Source organism: Porites lutea, chromosome 10 (assembly GCF_958299795.1).
Source record: "Porites lutea chromosome 10, jaPorLute2.1, whole genome shotgun sequence".
Classification (NCBI taxonomy): Eukaryota; Metazoa; Cnidaria; class Anthozoa; order Scleractinia; family Poritidae; genus Porites; species Porites lutea.
The window spans coordinates 20,266,355-20,283,710 of record NC_133210.1 but is presented as its reverse complement, the minus strand read 5'-3'; the positions used below and the strand labels follow the sequence as shown (position 1 = coordinate 20,283,710).

The 17,356-nt window shown below is 39.2% G+C and overlaps 1 protein-coding gene across 1 annotated transcript; it reads right to left on the bottom strand.

The window, feature by feature from the left end:
• Positions 1-2,075: 2,075 nt before the first annotated feature.
• On the bottom strand, positions 2,076-9,727 carry LOC140950302 (uncharacterized). The gene is made up of 8 exons (XM_073399529.1): positions 9,268-9,727; positions 8,754-9,119; positions 6,348-6,608; positions 5,419-5,543; positions 4,824-4,894; positions 4,216-4,349; positions 3,510-3,596; positions 2,076-3,209 (listed from the first exon to the last, which is right to left on the bottom strand). Exons 1-8 carry the CDS (start codon positions 9,344-9,346, stop codon positions 3,052-3,054), a joined length of 1,281 nt encoding a protein of 426 aa, XP_073255630.1. The 5' UTR covers positions 9,347-9,727; the 3' UTR covers positions 2,076-3,051.
• Positions 9,728-17,356: the final 7,629 nt, after the last annotated feature.

Here is a 17,356-nt window from a genome sequence, read left to right as displayed (position 1 = left end):
AAATGTTGTGGCGGTGGTGGTGGTGGAGGGAAAACAACAGAAATATGGTGGCGGTGGTGGTGGTGGAAGGAAAACAATAGAAACGTGGTGATGGTGGAGGGAAACAATTGAAATGTGGTGGCGGTGGCGGTGGTGGTGGAAAGAAACCTTTGAAGTGAAGGGGAAAACAATTGAATTTTGGTGGTGGTGGTCTTGGGGGAGGAAAACAATAGAATTTTATGGCCTGAAAACCTATATAAATGCGCAACATTCTACCTCTTTCTCAGTCTACATTTTGGTCCTGAGCTAACATGAGTTGGTTCTGCTCTGTCTGCGAAAAATCCTTTAGTAGAAAAGATAGTATGTAAAGGCACGTGATTTCTAAACATCGCAATGCTGGTCTCACCCCATTTCAAACAGTTCCAGTGTTTTCACAGAAATGTCAGCGGTTTCGCTTCAAGCATCCTTTCACCTCCATGATTGCAGGAATGACCGGGTCCGGAAAAACGTTCTGGGTTCGATCTCTATTGCAACAAGCTTCAGAGACCATTTTCCCTCCCCCGGAGAGGATCGCTGGGTGTTATTCACAATGGCAGCCTGCGTATACACAAATGTTAGACGCCATGCCACACATTGAATTCGTCAAGGGAATTCCTACGGCCTTGGAGCAGTATTCCTATTTTGATGTGAACAAACGGAATTTGATCGTGTTTGTTGATCAGATGATTGACGCCAGTAAAGACGAGCGAATTGTGAACCTCTTTACTCGTGATTCTCATCATTGCAATCTGAGCGTGATTTATATCGTGCAGAATCTATTTCCTTAGGGGAAAGGTAGCCGCAGAATAGGCCTAAACAGTCATTATTTGGTGTTATTCAAGAATCCACGAGGCAAATTGCAAATCTTGACTCTGGCGAAGCAAATGTATCCTGAGCATTCGGATTTCTTTTTAAATCAGTACGAAGAGGCTGTAAAAAGACCTTTTGGTTATCTTCTGATTGATCTGAAAACTACTACCCAAGATAATTGTCGGTTGCGAACAAACGTCCTGCCCAGTGAAAAAGGCTTTAACCAAGCAGGGTTTCAAGAAAATATTCCTCAAGAGCTTGTATAATATCTGAAGCAGCAAACTCTTTCGCCTGTCCCGCTTCTTCCAGCTATGCAAAAAATACAAGGCAACATGGATGACGTGCTTTCTTGAAACGATATTCGGGACGATGAAAAAGCTAAACGATACTTTCAGTTGCAAAACAGGTACCTGTCTTTTAAAGAACAATTGAATACAAGAACACGACCGGAAGAAATAATCAGCACTGTTCCAGACTTAACATCAAGGACACAAGATTCTTCGACAGCAACGACAGCATTCTCCACTGCCCTCAACCCCTTCAATGTAACACCTGAATTAACACAAGCGGCTATCTCTCAAAAACCTGACAAAGAAAGCCTCACCCCTCCACCCCCCTTAAGTCCTGCTTTCCTGACCCCTCCTCCCACAGTAGAAACCCCATCACAACAAGGCGCGAAGCGCAAAAGGCGTCGGATTCAATTTGTAAATTATTTGGATGATCATAAAGCTCATGCCAAACGGCTGAGGAAACGTCCACTCGGCATAAGAAATTCAAACCTTACAAGTACTCCATGGGCGAAGAAGATGAAGATTAATTAATTTCCATTCCTTACAAATCGCTTTCTTTTGGACTCTTTTTGTCATTGTTTTAGCGCTAAATAAGATATAGGAAGCCGTTTCTCGCGTTGCTAGGTGATCGCTCCTCTTATTCCTATTTTCCTTTTAATAGACGGCCCGTAAACCAGGCTCAAGTTACTTCACAGGCAAGCCGAGGCAAGCCTATTGTGCCTATTGTGTTCTTTCAAGAATCGCCTATCCACTTAATTATATATGGAGGAAGGCACTTAATTAATATGGAGGAAGGCACTTTTTCCCTAGGTTATAACAATAGGTGACGTCATTGACTAGACCTAGTTAGACCTTGCTAGACACCAACGGGGCTTAATTTCCAACATAGTAGACTACTGTTGTACGTTAAATAAAGGTTGTTGAATGACAAAAGAAAAGGTGTGAATCATGAAATAATCACGCGTAACACGATATGCCATATTGGTTTATTGATAATTATCAAAGACTATGTATAAAAGTACTTGTTTACTGCATTTTTTCAGTTGGTTAGTTTTAACTAAACTGCAAAAAAATTGTTAAACACATAAAAACTGAGTTGACCACACAGACTTTAAAAATTAGCTGTAATGATATTAAACGTCTAACCTCCTTTATGCAATCATGTCCAATCCTGTAGACGAGTAGAATTATATGATTTAAAATTGGTAATGGAAAGCTCAACTTGGCACGACAGACATACATCTCATCAGTCCGTCAAGAGTCCGCTTCGAGATTTTTAAGGAGTCGTAGGGATGGTAAAATATTGTCGCACCGACAAAATGACTTGTTTTTTGGCAAAAAGCATCACATGAGCAGACAGAGAATCGATTGCGTTTCTGATCCGTAATAGCAAGAGCGTGGCTCGTTCTTTAAGCCACAATAGACAAAGACACTTTATTTTACGTAGTGAATATGTTTAACCATAAGGCTAGTCTACAGACTGATGTAATCTAGGATGTATGGTGAGGTTACAATCTCTGTAAGTAGAAGAACCATTTTGCGCAGGAAGGTACGTCCATCGCTTGTTCGTGTATGCCAGTGAGGAAACACATTGCCATTTTTTAGAATAATTTGAGAGCTTTTAAAGCGGAGATATATGCTATATCATTGTCTTTTTTTTTTCAAAAATCGCCTCTTTTTATATTTTTTCAACGATCGTCTGTTATACTTCTCAACGATGACGGTGTTAACAAGTTAATTATCATAGCCAGCTTTATTTTAAGCAGCGAAACAAATTGCAAATAATTTCATCTGATGTAAGTGTAGTCTGAATTAGAGACTTGTATACATGTGCCAATAACGGTGCTTTATCGGTTACAGGATTTCTTTTGGTAAAACAACATTCACAGAGAGCAGTGCAAAACCAGAAAAAGAGTGAGGTACTCCACGATGATCACTTGAAAACCGTTCTAATAACAGCAAGTAAAGTTGTTGTTCCAGCGACGAAAGCAACAACACCACTTTTTATACTTGTACATGTGTTGCTAGCAGTAGAAGCAACTCTTCTTCCTTTAGCCGGGGATTCGGGCGCCCAGGTTTTACGCGGCGAAACTGAAAGAGGAGAAGACGAGTTTTTTTTGTTATTTATTTTTTTCCTGAGGCTCGCCCAGTCTTCTTTTTTCCTGAGAATATCCAAAAAGTGAAAAAATCCTGGTTGGATAATGGGAAAATCAGATCTTGACATGTAAAGCGCAGTTTCTAAAATTTACGAAACAGAATAAGTGGGAGCGGAATTATTTCGGGGAGTTTACCGTTACTGTGGTGACTGGGAGACGGGTAAAACACAAGATTAAGGAGGTTGACCAATGGTACAGGAGACGTTGAGTACTAAAGCAACAAGAGGTCACATACCTGCGGCAGACTGGTCTGTTTTAGGACTGTAGGGAACTGTTTCAAAATCATTCGTCGTTTTAAGAGTGCTGGCTGTGCTCGGAAATTCTGAAAAGAAAATTAAAGCGTGATACAATGATTATAAAGACCGTTCTCAGGAGCCCATCAAATAGGGCTTCCATCTCCCAGACAAGCCCTTAACTTTTATTTCATCCCAGCGGCTGTAAAATGGTAAAAATGGACGTGTATTAAAAAGGGATAACAGTCGAAGGACGGGCTTCTGAGTTCGACTCCATCAAACTTTATTTTTTCACTGTGACATACGAGACTCACGGACATATAACACTTTTCGCGGGAAACAAGCCGTTCTATTTATAAGTCTACTCGGGAAAGGGTTGACTCGAGAAATTAATGTAGATGGAGGCTCCAAGTGGTGGGCTGCTGCAGTTCTACATTTTTGCTATTAGCTCTCCTTTGAAAGCAGGAATCTTTATGAAAATGTGTATGCGGAAATAAAAAAAAATTGACATTGAATGATGAATTCATCTAAACTATAAAAAATTCAGGAGGCATCCCCGTTTTAACAGCTGAACGTAAGCACAAATCTCAAATGATGGTGTTGCTGTTTCTAGTGACCTTAAATTTTTTAATTGTTTATTTGGATAGTATCAGTTAGTACATTTAAGCGTGACTTCGAATAGCAGTAGAGAAACTGAGGTTCGCATACTTGGATTGAGATCTAACTGCTTTGAAACTTCGAACGGTCCAAGATTACCATCACTGACGTCATCTTGCAAGGGCTTCAAAGGACTGGCAACGTTTTTGTGGAACTTGAGCTGCACAACAGCGACAAAACCAGGTCTAACAAAGAAGTGAATTATTTATGTACTACATGTGTACAATTACCTTTTTTCCTTTTTTTCCAATACATAAAACCTTTTATTATAAACGTAGTGATAATTTTCCTACGCGAAGGACTTTAGATACTCTCAGACGGGAATAATGCCTTTAAGCCATTGTGGTCAATGGGTTTCCTGCCACGTTTCCGTGAATATGTGACGAGAAAATCTTTTGCAATGGGGTTGTTTTGAATAAAGTAAGTTCCATCTCTTAAAAAAGTGATCAACAGTCACGAGAATACATAATAATTACTTAGTTCTGGACACTGTAAGAGAGCCTTCAAAAAAATGCTTCAACTAACCATGCAAGCAGGTTGGCGTGACAAATTGAAAACAAAATCATGGATAAAATGAAAATCGTAAGATGTAAAAAGAAGGTCTTCATTCCTTGTGTTTTAAAATGTGAATTTTCTAAAGAATTACAATTAAAGTTTACCTGAAATTTACAGCCGTCATTCCGTAAAATTGATAATCAGCATTATTGGGCGTTGTGTAAATGCTTGCGATCTACAACATATAAATTATGCTTCAATGTTAGAAAAATTAAAAAGCACTTGCAATATTTAGCAACAAATTTCCCAAAAGTCGCGCAAAAAGCACAAAATAAATATTACAGGCTTCATTACGACTGACAGGCCTTATTAAAAAGAGTATAAATTTAAATTGAATGATCTACACTGTTCGTCTGCCATAAGGACCAGTCCAAAGCCGATCCTTCCCTTTAAAGGATATTTCCCTGAAGTGATCTCCCTCACACCTCTAGACGTACAACTTTCGTGATCACAGGTAGTTTTTCAAACTATGGTGTAGTGATAGTATAATAGGTGTGGTTACAATAGACCTTTTCCCCAAAGCTCCCCTATCCCGGCTTATCCCGCATATAAATTAAGCTCTGCTATTCCCAGATAATGCAAGCTTCAAACACTAAGCTTATTGAATTTATGGATGTAGATAACTAAATCAACATGGATGGTTATTCTGTTGAGGAGCTTAAAAATGACAAAAAAAAAGAAAAGATTAGGCCCACTTACATCTGTTGACAAATTGGATTTTAACATCGTGTATTCACGTGTTTGAGGGTTTGCTAACTCCTGCCTCCATTGTACATTTGTTATGATAATTCCAACTTCAAGGACTGTGCACTGACCAGGAGGACCTAATGTATTGAAGTATTTGAAAACCATGAAAAACAGCTAAGGCTATGTCTAAGGCTATGCTCACGACATGCCGGATATGCTATCAGGTATAGTATGAGCATCAACGTCACAGTGACTGGAACAAGTCCTTAACATACATCCTGCCGGAGCGGCTGGCCGAGAAGGTTTGATGAACCGCAAATCCCTGTCCTCACTCCTGAATATTTACATCCGTCCCAGTGGATTCCAGTCCTCGCTCCGAATCCGCTACGATCCAGATACCTGTTTACACTGCACCAAAATGTGGCATCAGAAATGAGCTATCCTGTATATGTCGCTACACTTAATGGATCGGCGCGGCGTGGCTTCGCTCCAATACAGAAAATCACCGTTCTTGTGTGTGAACAGAAGCCCTATCCGGTATGGTTTTCGTGCCGGCCAAATGTTATCCGGTACAGGGTGAACATAGCATAAGCCATAGTTTCCGACATCTTTCAAGACTGGGCATTTATTCACGACCAAGAGCCAATTACACTGCGCACGACCCATTGAGCTTTGCTATTGGTTAGACATTATTTAGGAAAATAGAGAAACCGTTTTTTTTTTCTTTTGAAAACTTTTCATAGCATTTTCTTTTTCGTTTTCAAGAAGCTAGAGTTGCTTTCGGCTACGCCTCTAGCAACTCTTAGGCTTCTTTAGTTCTTACCAACCTACCAGCGGGCATCCGTAACGTAATGGCTGCACGCTGCACGTTTATCATTTCTTAAATTAATATAGTCTGCCTTACATGTAGGTAAGAATACATGTGGAGTGTTATTACTTACAATGGATGGTTACCATGGATATGCTACTGGCAACGCCATATCTATTGCTGGCTATGCATCTGTATGACCCAATATCTCTTCTCTGTACATTAGCGAGATTCAACTTGTAACCAGAGACGTGAAACTTGCTTCGCGCTACTCCATCTTTTGCCCACTTGATATTTGGCGTTGGGTCACCAGATGCATTGCATGTAAGGGTCAGTTTCTGCCCCACACTGACTTCTGATTCCAACACCGGCGCCTTTGTTATTCTTGGAGGAGCTGGAAATAAAGGCAGGATGTGTGTGATACACATACTGGAATTTGACGTCCCTTTTAATCAAGCTGTGATTAATAAACAGAAAATAAGACTAGCTGCGAGACATTTGGGCCATAGGAATTAATTCATCGTGGGAATATCAAACCTCTATTTAAAACCCATTCACGTGGTTATTTCGATCACACAGTCACATTGCGTTACGTTTCCCTTACGCGTACCGCAGACCTAAAGGACTCATGACGCGCAAGATCAGCTTACGGTTTAAACTTCGGTTTCCGCCGTTAAACTCTCATGGCGAGGAAGCCCAAGAGAAGCCACCGGGCTTATAACTGGATGCCCTTCAGCCAACACTTTTGTCACCCTTAAAGAACTGGCTAGCGGTTATTTATTTCCAAAATGGCTGTTTTTCTGTAACTCGTTGATCAGCAGATATGAGGGACTTAAAGATCTAACGACGCGACGGCGATGAAAACGTTGCTTAAAAAATGAATTTGCGTTCATGATCTTTAACGCAATTATTCCTACCCACTGATTGGCACAAAGCTCCTGGATAATTCTTAATAACCAACCGGCGTTGTCCAAATTTTGAAAATGAGAGCAATATGCAATCGATTCGATGGCACATTAGCCTGGAAACGAGGTTGATCCATGGTATATTTTCCTGTAAAAGAGGCTGCATGTGCAATAGACCATAGATCAACCTCTTTGGCGTGCGCGGCTTCCTAGCTGCAATATTCACAAATGAACTAAAAACTAAGAAATGTTAGAACCAATTATTAAATTCTGCTTTCGTATGATGTGAAGAATTATGCAGATCTGGAAGCCTGTTATCCACCGGTAATAGGCTCCTCGATCTACATAATTCTTCACATCATAATCATCCTCATCCAATTATTGCTAAATATTTAATGCTGTATAGAATGCCTTAGAAATACAGTGTGCATAAAAAGAAACATGACTCGAAATAATAAGATATTAGCTGATATTAGCCGTGGGAGGTAGAGTTCCTGTTTAAATCATTTACATATCAAATGCCCCGAGAATATCCGCGGCATTCAAAGTGCCGGGGAAGATCGAATGGGGACAAAAATCAAGACGCTAAACATGCTTTCGATACAAACAGGAATGCAGCAATTGTTGGTCCAACAATGTCGGGAGTTGTTGCGCCCGTTTGTACGTAGCTTAACATTTGACCTGTTTCAAACTTTTGGCATACAACTCACAACAACACGCAACAACATGCAATAACATGCAAAAGGGTGTGCAATCGGACGCAACATATATCATCCAAAAATGTTGCGTCCGTTTGCACGGGGCTTAATGTGTCAAATAGAATAAAAGTAATCGTAAAGGGTCCAAAATACTATTTTCAGATCTCTCAGTTTTGCTGATTGGTTTGTGGAAGTTAACAGATATTATAAATTCTTGCTAAAATCGTTCTGAAAATAAACTGATCGGTGAAAACCCTTTGACACGAGTACATGGAAGTTGCTCGCCTTCTTGCACACACACCCACCCTTGTTTCGTCGACAAAACAACAAAAAAACTTTAATCGAGGCACCCCAGTTCTCTCCCGTCCAAAAATATGATATTGATCATAACTGCTAAAATCGTTTTATCAAAAAATCTCAAACCTGAATTTCGAAAAGGTTTTTTTTTGTTTTGGCGGGGTAGTAGCACGGTAGATACTCATTTCAAGGGAGCCTTGAAGAACTTGTAAGGCTGATGAATGAAATTTACAATGTAAATTCTGGCGCAAAATATTGAGCTTTTGAATATTTTAAAGCAAAATAAAGAACAATATATTGAGAACAATATACATGTTATTCAAGTTAATTACTTTAAATTCGGTAGCTTAGCGATAATCTTTGAAACAGTATCATTTCAATTACGATTCTTGTCAGATAAAAATGTTCCATAAACGCACACTAAATTTTTTAAGGGCAAATGAGAGCGTTATCCGAATGCTCTATAATACAATCTGACAGGGATCAAATTTTATCCAGTTCTTGCTGTGTATCTCTAGGGCATTGCAATATACTAAAAATATATATAGGCTACTTGTTTTCGAATTGAAGAAACTGAAATAATCCATGAAAATCACCTGCGTTAAATAAATTTCCAAAATAAGGAATGGTCTTGCTTACCATAAACAATCACCTCGACTTGATCTTCAAGAGGGATTTGAACAATATTGTTGCGAACGTAATTTACAATAATAGAGTAAAAGTATTCCTTGTTGTTATTCACATCTCTTAATACCAACGTATTTGGTAGTTTTGCATCGTACTCCTTTAGGAACACGCTATTGAGAAAGGTAAACGCGTTATTGGAGTGCCTGGACGCAAGGACGATCGGCAAAGGATTGCCTCTTCTCTGTCTTTGTAGAAACACGCTTTGAACAACGTCACCTGAATGCAGAAGGAAGTTCCACTCGAGTTTTACTCCAGTGCTGTTCACTCCTTCTACTATGATGGTCGGTTTGGATGGCCGATTTATCCATACGATGGCATCTAAAATCAGACGACATTAGAGACATATGATTTGCCACCGCAGGTAAAAAAAAACAAAAGTAATAATAGCAATAATGATAAGATATTTTCAGCTATGTACATTTTAGTGGCAACTCAAATCGACAAAAAACTGATAATAGGTAATTACCCGACTGACGCAATGACGCAAAGATCACAAGAGCTGAAATGATCCAGCTAGTTATACTCCGTAGAAATGTCGTATCCATATCCTTGCAAGAAACTAGACGTTAGTCATCCCTCTGATGTGACACTGAGAAAATTCAGAGAACATTAGAAGCATTTATGGAATGTATTGCAAGCAAAAAGCCATTCAGGCGTGCGAAAACTAAACTGCGAGCAGTAATTAACGGTAATTAATATGTGATTTGTGGTCCGGCTGCTTGTGCGTCCTGATCTCTGCTGTTATTGGTCACCACACATTCAACACTGAATCCTGATGCATTTTAGGCATTCACGGTTTCTGAGTTTGATTATAATGGTTTTAGATGTTTGTCTGTATCTTGTGTTCCCTTTAAATCACAAAACGTTGAGGTTATTTGCCAAATATTAAAATCAAACCACCTGTCTTCCAATACACACAAGGTACATTCCATTATATAAAGTCCATCTAGTTTTTAATAGGGCTTTTCCGGGAACAGCAGCCACATAAGGCAAATACTAGCCTATCTTTTACAATCGGGTGCACTGATCTGAAACCTCCTATGGTGGCACGCGTCTCGCGGTTTATATTTTTTCTCTAAATCTCCGACCAGTATGAGCCTTTGTAATACTCTTATAAGAACTACACTATATCCAGTAACAGCCATGACTCTGGCCTGTTTCAAACGTTCATTTGGGGGAGGAGCCTCTCAAAATGAGGACAAGTGTCAAAGAAAACAAAACAAAACAAAACAGAACAGAACAGAATAAGAAACAGAAACGAAACTCCTATCCCCGTTTTATTTTCTGCTCCGTACCCGGCCTTATCTTGCCTGATTATACTAACTGAATCCTGTTAGCCAATGGTACCTTTGAAAAATAAAGCTAAAAAATTTGGTATATTACCCTAAGAAAAGTTCCTTCCGCTCGATCAATCTGAACTTGATAGAGGCGGCATTTATACCCCAGCTAAAGAAAGCCTCTATGCGTTTGAGATTCTTGAGCCTCAAACTTCGTACAAATTTAGTCATGCAATTTACTCGATATTTCTTGGTGTGAAAGTAAGATTAATTTGCATTGTAATATCCATTGTACGCACTGTATTCTTTTCTGTACCTAGTTAATCTTCATTTAGTTCCTTCCTGTATGTTTCTCTCTGTGTTTATTGTATTTTACGGTTTTGAATTATGCAGCTTCAATAAACAATGAAAAAAATGGAATTGTGCTGTGATCCTATGTCCATATTTATAAACGGGTTTAGTGCAAAAAGGTTAAGTGTGTATTAGAGCAGTGTACTCTGCGATATAGAGGCACGCGACCTAATAAAATCACATTGATGACACATACTCAGCATAACTGATAACAAGTACAAGCAAGATATTTCAGCTAAGAGGGTTTCGCTTTGTTAAACTTTTCACTTGTTTTGTTTATTGGGGTACGTCCAACGTAGCTTTTATTCACTTTTACCAACTAAGAGCTGGTCTTACTGTGGTAATCATTGAATTCCGGAAAATGCTGTAGTAGCACTGAGTACGACCGTGCTTGTCACCGATTATCTCTAATATCTAAATCCTTGAATCTCTGATATTGCTCCGATCAGTTTACCCATCACGGCTCAATAGATAAGAACTGAAGGAAAACCCACATATTTTAGCACGGTGCCTTCTAATACAAAGGAGATTTGGGGACAATCGGGAAAAAGGAACCTTCTAGCGAGTATTGCTGAACGAGACGGAAGGCAATGATGACTCCAAAATCTCTTATCTACAATTTATATGTTTACCGGAGATCAGTCTACCTTTGGCACATGGGCCCCGTTAACACGTATCTTTTTGTCTGAATAACGTAAGAGGAGAGTTATTTTTTCCGTTTTCGAACAAATTCGTATGAAAAAACGCAATAGTGCCTGAAAGTAGTACCGTCTTTGATGGGGAGTGCGTGCCGATTTACTGGTATCCAGCACCGGGACGTAATCAACGATTTTCAAAAACCTCCGTTTTCATCAATCTATATTATACACGATGGAGTACAGCTAGCAATTACGGTGTTTAAAAAGTCTTTTTCGGTGACTGTTTTCAACAAATACATGTGGAGGGGAGCCAAACTAGATAAAAATATCCTTGTCAAACAAAAACGAAAAAACGATATACTTTTTCGCGAACGTTTCGTGGTCACTCTACAGGAGCAAACAAATCCTTCCAAACATTTAAGGATTTAGAGCCAAGATCATCGCTAAATATGAGACAGAAGAAAAAATCAGCAACAAAGAATTCTTTAAAAGAAAGTGGATACTGACGCCTTACTTAAGTTAACTGTATTAACTCCGTATTATTTTATTGCCCTGTTGTACTTTTTTTTAGCCCTGTAATAATTTGACAATTAATTTTGCTTTACTCTGTTAATGTCTCTTGTTAAAGTGTTTTTTTTGGTTTTGTTTTTGGAGTATTGTAAATGTAATTATTTAATGTGATTATCAATAAACATTTAAAAAAAATGTACATTAGAAGCCGCTATTGTACGAAATAATGTTTTATTTCAGGTAGAAATGCATTCAGCGGGAGGGTACAAATTTCGAGCCGTGAATCGTAGAGCAAGAAAATTAACACAAAGTTGCATTAATAACTTTAAAATGCAATTCTTTAAGAATTATCCTTGTCTTAATTATTGCTGTTTTTTTATATTTATCGCTCCATTCGGTGACAATTTAGTTTTGTACTCTTTAGACATAACATACATGTAAGGAAGGAGAATCTTTGTTCCCAAATAACACTCTTAGGTGAGTTTGCAAATTAATGTACGCCTGAGGTTTTTGAAAAATAACGCCTTTAGGTGAGTTATTTAAATGTTTTGGAATCTCAAGGCCATTCGGTAATAAAATAATACCATATACTTTAACGAAACCTTAGTTAAAGTGGCTCCTTCTTACTATTTCAATATACAAATACGTTGCATATATTTATCTTGTCGTTCAGTGGAATACAGAAGTATCAAAAACCCCTTAGGATAAAGAAAAAGAAAACAAAAACAACAGTAACTTCAAAAAAATGTACGAGCAAGCCCCCTTTGAAGTAAAACGTTTAATGTAGACTATATATACCATTGAAAGGCATCTCGTAGTTCAGAGATTGGACGGCTGTTCCGTAGTCCATTATAGGAAATCAGTATTCTCTATATTCACTGTCACGCCATTGAAGATAAAAATGCAAACTATTCCATACAGAAAGGCCAAAATCTAGAAAATGAAAAAAAGTTGAATGTAATGAAAGCCTCAACAAGAATCAAGTCTGCGCGTTATTTCGTTTGCGAGATATTCGGCCAAAACGCTTTGTATGGAGACCCCGTCAGACGCCATATTGGTGTCCCTTTGAGGGGCACAAATATGGCCGCCGGAAACCAACAGAAATATCTGTCTTTGAGTTTTTCTACAAATGCGTGAAACCATTACTTAAGGACCTTATAAGGATAAAAGGAGACTGGGTAAAAGAGAAAAGGAATTATTCCGTCAGCTAGGGGAGTTGTATGGCTCACTTAGGGGGAACAAACAAAACATGTATAATCTAAATCTTTGAGTAAAAAGCATCACAAAAATGCGTGATAGCAAAGGTAGAATGGTAGCTTTCACTTTGTAAATCGAATTTTAAATTTGCCACTTAAACCCTTATTTTGGTTGCCATCTTGGATTTATAAACAAACCGTTTGATTCCCGCTTAATTTAAACACACGATTTTTTTGAAGAAGAAGATTTGAACTATATCTACTAGGTATCTGAGATATTATTTTAGCATTGTTTATGATTACGTCATACATGACGTCATAGTGACCGCCATTTTTTATATCTCAATCATCTATGTAAGAAAATTGTCATTAATTAAACATTGGAACTTCTTCATTTTCACATTACAAACCTGCTTTGTGATGAAATGGGCAAATTTCGGGGAAGGCTGAAAAGTTGCTTATATTCTTTCAATGTAAGCAAATCTTGTTTTAGCGTAGATTTAAAACATATTTGAACTAAAAACATGACTTCCGTTTATTCTAGTGCTTTTAAAATTATAACTACCTGAAGTCCTATGCGAATCAACATCGCCTAAAAAAATGTGAGTTTTAGAAAATTGTTTCGGAAAATAGTAAGGAAATAAATCATATTTTTACATTGCAAGTGTGTTCTATAGAGTCTCCTCTTGAAAACTATTTCTGGGTGGACAACCTTATACGCGTCGATGACCGGAATCAGTTTCAGAGGTTTCAGCTGAATGTGAATTCCCCACACTTCCCATCAAAATCAATGTGATGGACGAACTGAGTTCACCAACGAGAGAGATTTGCAACTCCGCTAAGGTTGTCCACGCAGAAATGAGTGATGACTGACTGCCCTCCACGGGCAAGAGAAAGCAGCCAGCGACTGTGACTTTGTAATGAGCCGTTGCTCATCCAATCCCACGCTTTCTTTGATCCAGTGAAGGAAGCCAAGGTGAAGGCCGTGCATAAGGTTCGCAACAAGGATCCAGTACTTCCTATTGTGCTTGGATGACACCTCTGGGACAGTTACGGCAAGGCGAGAACATAACCGGCAGTTCCGACAATCGGCAGGCTCCAGAAGTTGTAGATCTCCTCTGGAGCTATCAGTTCCATGTGGTCGCTTAGAGTAACTAGCTTCGTGCAGCAGGCGCGTAGAGGTAGGTGTTGATCAAAAATGTCAAAAGACTGAAAATAATGTCTACCGCTGACATTGTACAATGTAGGGATTTACTGTAATGCACTATACTGTGAAGGCATGGAACGAGCTACTAAGTGTCAGCGCAAAATAAGCTAAAATCCTCAAATTCCTTGTGCCAAAGGGCAAAACCGAAGCATAGACGTGTGATAACCGAAGACTAGTCAAGTGACTAGACGCAGACACATGGTGATCAGAGACCCTGTTCCTGAGGTACAGTTCCATGATGAAGAGGCTGATACGCGTATTTCTCTATGCTCAGCATGCGTGCAGGAATGACAGTGTGATGCACTCTGCTACACTGACACTGACACTGACACTGACACAGTTGTCTTTGTCCTACTGCTTGCTCATGGCAAAAACTAAATTTTGAAAAGGTGCTACATGAAAAAGGGAAGAGTCGTGAACGTTCTATGCAACTCGACCCAGGCAATGTTAACCACTGCTTCATGATGGGCCCTTATCGGTGTAAACTCGATCACAGACCGTGATAACATCTCTGCCTTCTTTGGTAAATTAAAAGGGAAGTGGAAAGCAGTCCAGCTTCTCCAACCAATGATGGGGACGTTCGAGTTATGGCGAGTATTGCGGGAAAGAGTGATCAGTATCCAATGAGAAATTAAAATTCAACATACGGAAGCAGTGTGTGAACTGTACGGAAAGAAGTGGCATAGCGGGGATGTGCTTGCCACGAGATTCATCCCAAGCTGGAAGGTCAAGCTGGAGAATCTGGCGCCATGCGAGTCATCTTTTCGACTTTACAGGAGCAATTGTCAAGCCTCAATGTGAAGGAAAACAATTGCTATGCTCCTCTCGTTGGCACGTTAAGTAGAGTACTTGCAACTCATGCGTAGGAACCTTTCTTCAGCTTATGATGTTTGAGAAGCAAATGCAGTACGTGTGTTAATCTGTGTTTATGATAGATTTTCCAAACGCGAATGTCAGCGGTGAAGAATGGTGTTGTGCGAATGATGTCAATTATGGGATCATAGTGCCTTTGTTCTAAAACAAGCTCTAGACTAAAGAGTGGAGCACGTTTCGAGATGGGGGGGGGGGCACTCCCTTATTTGGCACATACAGGTCAGGTATGTGCTTCTGAACACAAGGTCTTGACTATTAAACAGGGTGTAGAATTTTACCAGTTTAATATTAAAAATAGAAAAAGTAAAAGTCTAATATTAATTTATTTTATTATTTTAATAGGAAAGTTCTATTTCAATAGTAAAATTCGCTGAAAAGCGTCTTGAACAGTGTCTTTTTGGGCTGGAAGCCTTAAATTTTAAAAAGACTGTGAAGGCTTGCAATGAGAAATTTACATAATTTATTTCCGTGATGTTAGTTTGAAAAACTACTTGATTCTTTATGTAAAACAAAACAAATCAACGTCAGAATCTTAAAAAGGGGCGAGGTTTGAAGGCCTCGCAGGCACAGCTCTACCAAGACTTCCCTTGAGTGCACCCCCCTCCCCCAGAACACGTTATCTGCTCTTATTTGTGCCTTACTGCTTCTTGGTAGAGGTAGAGGTTGGTAGAGGTTATTTGCCGTAGAAAATGACGTTACAATAGCTCTAAACATGTTCTTCTAGCATTGTGATTTCCATTGCCTTAAACCTTCGACGACTGCTTTGGTCAATGCGTGATCATGCATGTTTTTCTTCCTAGAACCATTTAGCTTTCAGTTGAAGTAAACAAATTGGTAAGCAACAACGTTAGCGAAGGGTTCCAGCGATATCTCGTTTTGGATATTCTGACTCAATCCTAACAACGTTACACTGACAAAAAGGTCACATTTTGAGGAAAAATCCACTGCCAATTTCGCTGTTTACCTGCTACTCTTTGAAGTTTAAATTTGTCCCTATCCTAAAAAGTTGGCCAGCCACAATCCTTGCAAAAAAGACGATAAAGTAAGCAAAAAACTGCTAATAAAGAAGAAAGGCAATGAAAACAAAAGAGAGCGAAGCCGATAGAGAAAGATCGAAATTAAATAGATTCGCAAATGAAAAATTCAAAATTTTGGTTTGTGCGCATGCATGAAAAACATAAAAAGCTGTTTAATTACGTCCGATTAATCGGAAAATATGCCTTTTTTATGCATGCTAATTAGCCGAAAACCGGTCCAAAGAAGAGAAATTGGTGAAAAATGCGGTTTTCCGCAACTTGCCCGGCGGTCGTCACCAAAGGGTTAAAGAAAATTACCAATTTGTTTCAAATTGGCCTTTTTCCTCATAAAAAAGTCAAATTCAAGATGGCGGCCAAAAGGAGATTATGAGAGGCAAATTTAAATTTCGATTTTCAAAGTGAAAGCTACCGTTTTTTCCTTGCTATCGTGGCATTTTTGTGATGCTTAATAGTCAAAGATTATCAATATGTCACATGTTTTGGCTGTTCCCCTCGAGTGAGCACTAAACCCAAATTTTCAGCTCTCAGCTGAATTGGACTAAATGTTTAGACAGCAAAATTTCAAAACTTCTGTAGTGGTTTTAACCCAAATAAAAGCGTTCCCGGCCACCATGGCCAGCTAAATGCCGCGTCACGCAAAACCCTGGAAATTCAAACGTCCTCTATGGCCAAACCAAGAACTCTTTCGATCCGAAAATTAGTAAAAATAAAAGTGTTTGGGTGCTGTAATACCTCATGAAAGTAAAAACTCAGAAGAATCGATAGTTTCTGAGTTTGAATTTTGGTGACGTCATGTGAAGACCGAGAATTAGTTTGAAGAGTCACGGTACGCGCGACTTCAGGATTTTAGTTTGTAAACCTTCACCGGGGTTATAAGAAGTCTAACGTTACACAGGACCTCACAGATATAACTGGGACTAACCTGCGTAGCAAGCGTTTCCAGTCGAGTTATAGCGCGAAAGTTACAGCGGGAGCAAAAAAGAATGAAAGGGGGAGGGGGAGGGGAGAACAGGAAACGCTTGCCCGCAAACCCCACGCTTCTGGAAAACGCCCCTTGATATTTCACGGTTCGGGTCATTTGTAAATTGACAGCTCGTCAAGACAGATAACAAATAGCTGCAAGTAGATTACCAGATTTGAAAAAATTACTTTGTTCCCTAAAACACGCTCCACGCGATTGCAAAACTGTAATAAAAAGAAGCTTAACTATAAAAGAAGGTTGATACTCTAAGCAATTGCTGCGTAATTTCTTGTTCTTTATAGTTGAGTTAAAATTTTAACGTTATGTGGCTTTATCTCATCTGAAACCTTGTCAAAACGTTGCAAAGAAATGATTTGTCCGGAACAATTCACTCCGCCGGCTATGAGTTTTGCAGAGCAGCTGCTCTCCATACGCCAGCCAGTGTCGAAAATTTCACTACAATACATGCCGCTCAATTTCCAATCACTTGTCCATGGCGGCTCTA

What these genes read in the sequence shown, in the direction of transcription:
- LOC140950302 (XM_073399529.1), bottom strand. Translation starts at nt 9,346, where the DNA reads ATGGATACGACATTTCTACGGAGTATAACTAGCTGGATCATTTCAGCT. An exon ending in AGTCGAGGTGATTGTTTATG is followed by an intron (nt 6,609 to 8,753) that starts GTAAGCAAGACC and finishes CTTTATTTCCAG; the next exon opens with CTCCTCCAAGAATAACAAAG. An exon ending in ATCCATGGTAACCATCCATT is followed by an intron (nt 5,544 to 6,347) that starts GTAAGTAATAAC and finishes TCAATACATTAG; the next exon opens with GTCCTCCTGGTCAGTGCACA.